Source organism: Otolemur garnettii, unplaced genomic scaffold, assembly GCF_000181295.1.
Source record: "Otolemur garnettii isolate 467f Iridium unplaced genomic scaffold, OtoGar3 scaffold00159, whole genome shotgun sequence".
NCBI lineage: Eukaryota > Metazoa > Chordata > Mammalia > Primates > Galagidae > Otolemur > Otolemur garnettii.
In genome coordinates, this window is record NW_003852554.1 from 1,414,298 (window position 1) to 1,415,298 (window position 1,001).

Sequence of the window (1,001 nt, forward strand, 5' to 3'; positions counted from 1 at the left end):
ATGAAGGGTATATGGTAGAATGGGGGTTTGAGAAAAGTAGTGAAGGGTTGTTTGCTTCAGCAGCTGTACTAGGGTATTGACAAGGTGGAATAGTTACTACTGGAGTAAAGGCTTTTGTTTCATGTCTAGTACCAAACCCATGTCTAACTGAAAATGACTGAAAACCAGTTGCTTCAGCTTCTGTCAGTTTGGGATGGAGATTTCAAATGCTAAAAATTCAAAGACCTTTGGTGGTAGTGAGGATTTATAAGTATTTTGAAGTCAAGTAGTCATATAATTGTTTTAGATGCTACACAGTTATTGTCTGTAGTGATTCTGGAATAGCAGTGATTGAATCTTTTGATGTATTGATCCAGTTTCAAAATTTATAATCTCATAATCCAGAGATGACTTCTGGTAACATTTAAGATATTATTTTCTTTTAGGCTTTTTTCCCCAAAATTCTTTCTTACTTAAATGATAAAATAAATCTCTTAACATCATTAAATCTCTTAACATCACATTCTTTTTTGAAATGTGAGTATTTTGTATAATTTCCATTATCTGTATGTATCGCAGTTTGTTCTATATGTGTTGTTATCTGCTATTTATTATATTAGGAACATCTTTGTACATAGGTCTTTTCTCAATTTTAGAACAAGTGTTTTTAAAGTAAATGTGCTGTTATATTTGTTGGTCCATAAAAACCCTGGAGTGGTTATGAATTGTTTATAATTTTTAGATTGTAAACATGGGTGTAGGTAGAAGAGAGAAAGAGAGAATACTCTTAACATTCCCACTTTTCTTTCAGGAATTCTTTGTTGCTTTGCGTCTTGTGGCATGTGCCCAGAATGGATTGGAGGTTTCGCTGAGTAGCTTGAACCTGGCTGTTCCTCCACCAAGATTTGTAAGAAATGCTTTTAGATTTAAATTGTATTTAATTTTTTAAAAAATGATACCACATGATTTGTGTATTTGAAATTAGCTGCCTGGGTTTTTTTTAGTGGCTACTGCTGTTATTC

The 1,001-nt window shown here is 32.8% G+C and overlaps 1 protein-coding gene across 1 annotated transcript in view; it reads left to right on the forward strand.

Annotated features, from left to right (window-relative positions):
- EPS15 (epidermal growth factor receptor pathway substrate 15) overlaps positions 1-1,001 on the forward strand; it is a 166,378-nt gene that overhangs the window by 49,889 nt on the left and 115,488 nt on the right. The window contains exon 5 of the mRNA XM_012811472.2: positions 791-886. Coding sequence (XP_012666926.2) covers positions 791-886 — 96 coding nt within the window. The remainder of the gene's footprint in view (positions 1-790; positions 887-1,001) is intronic.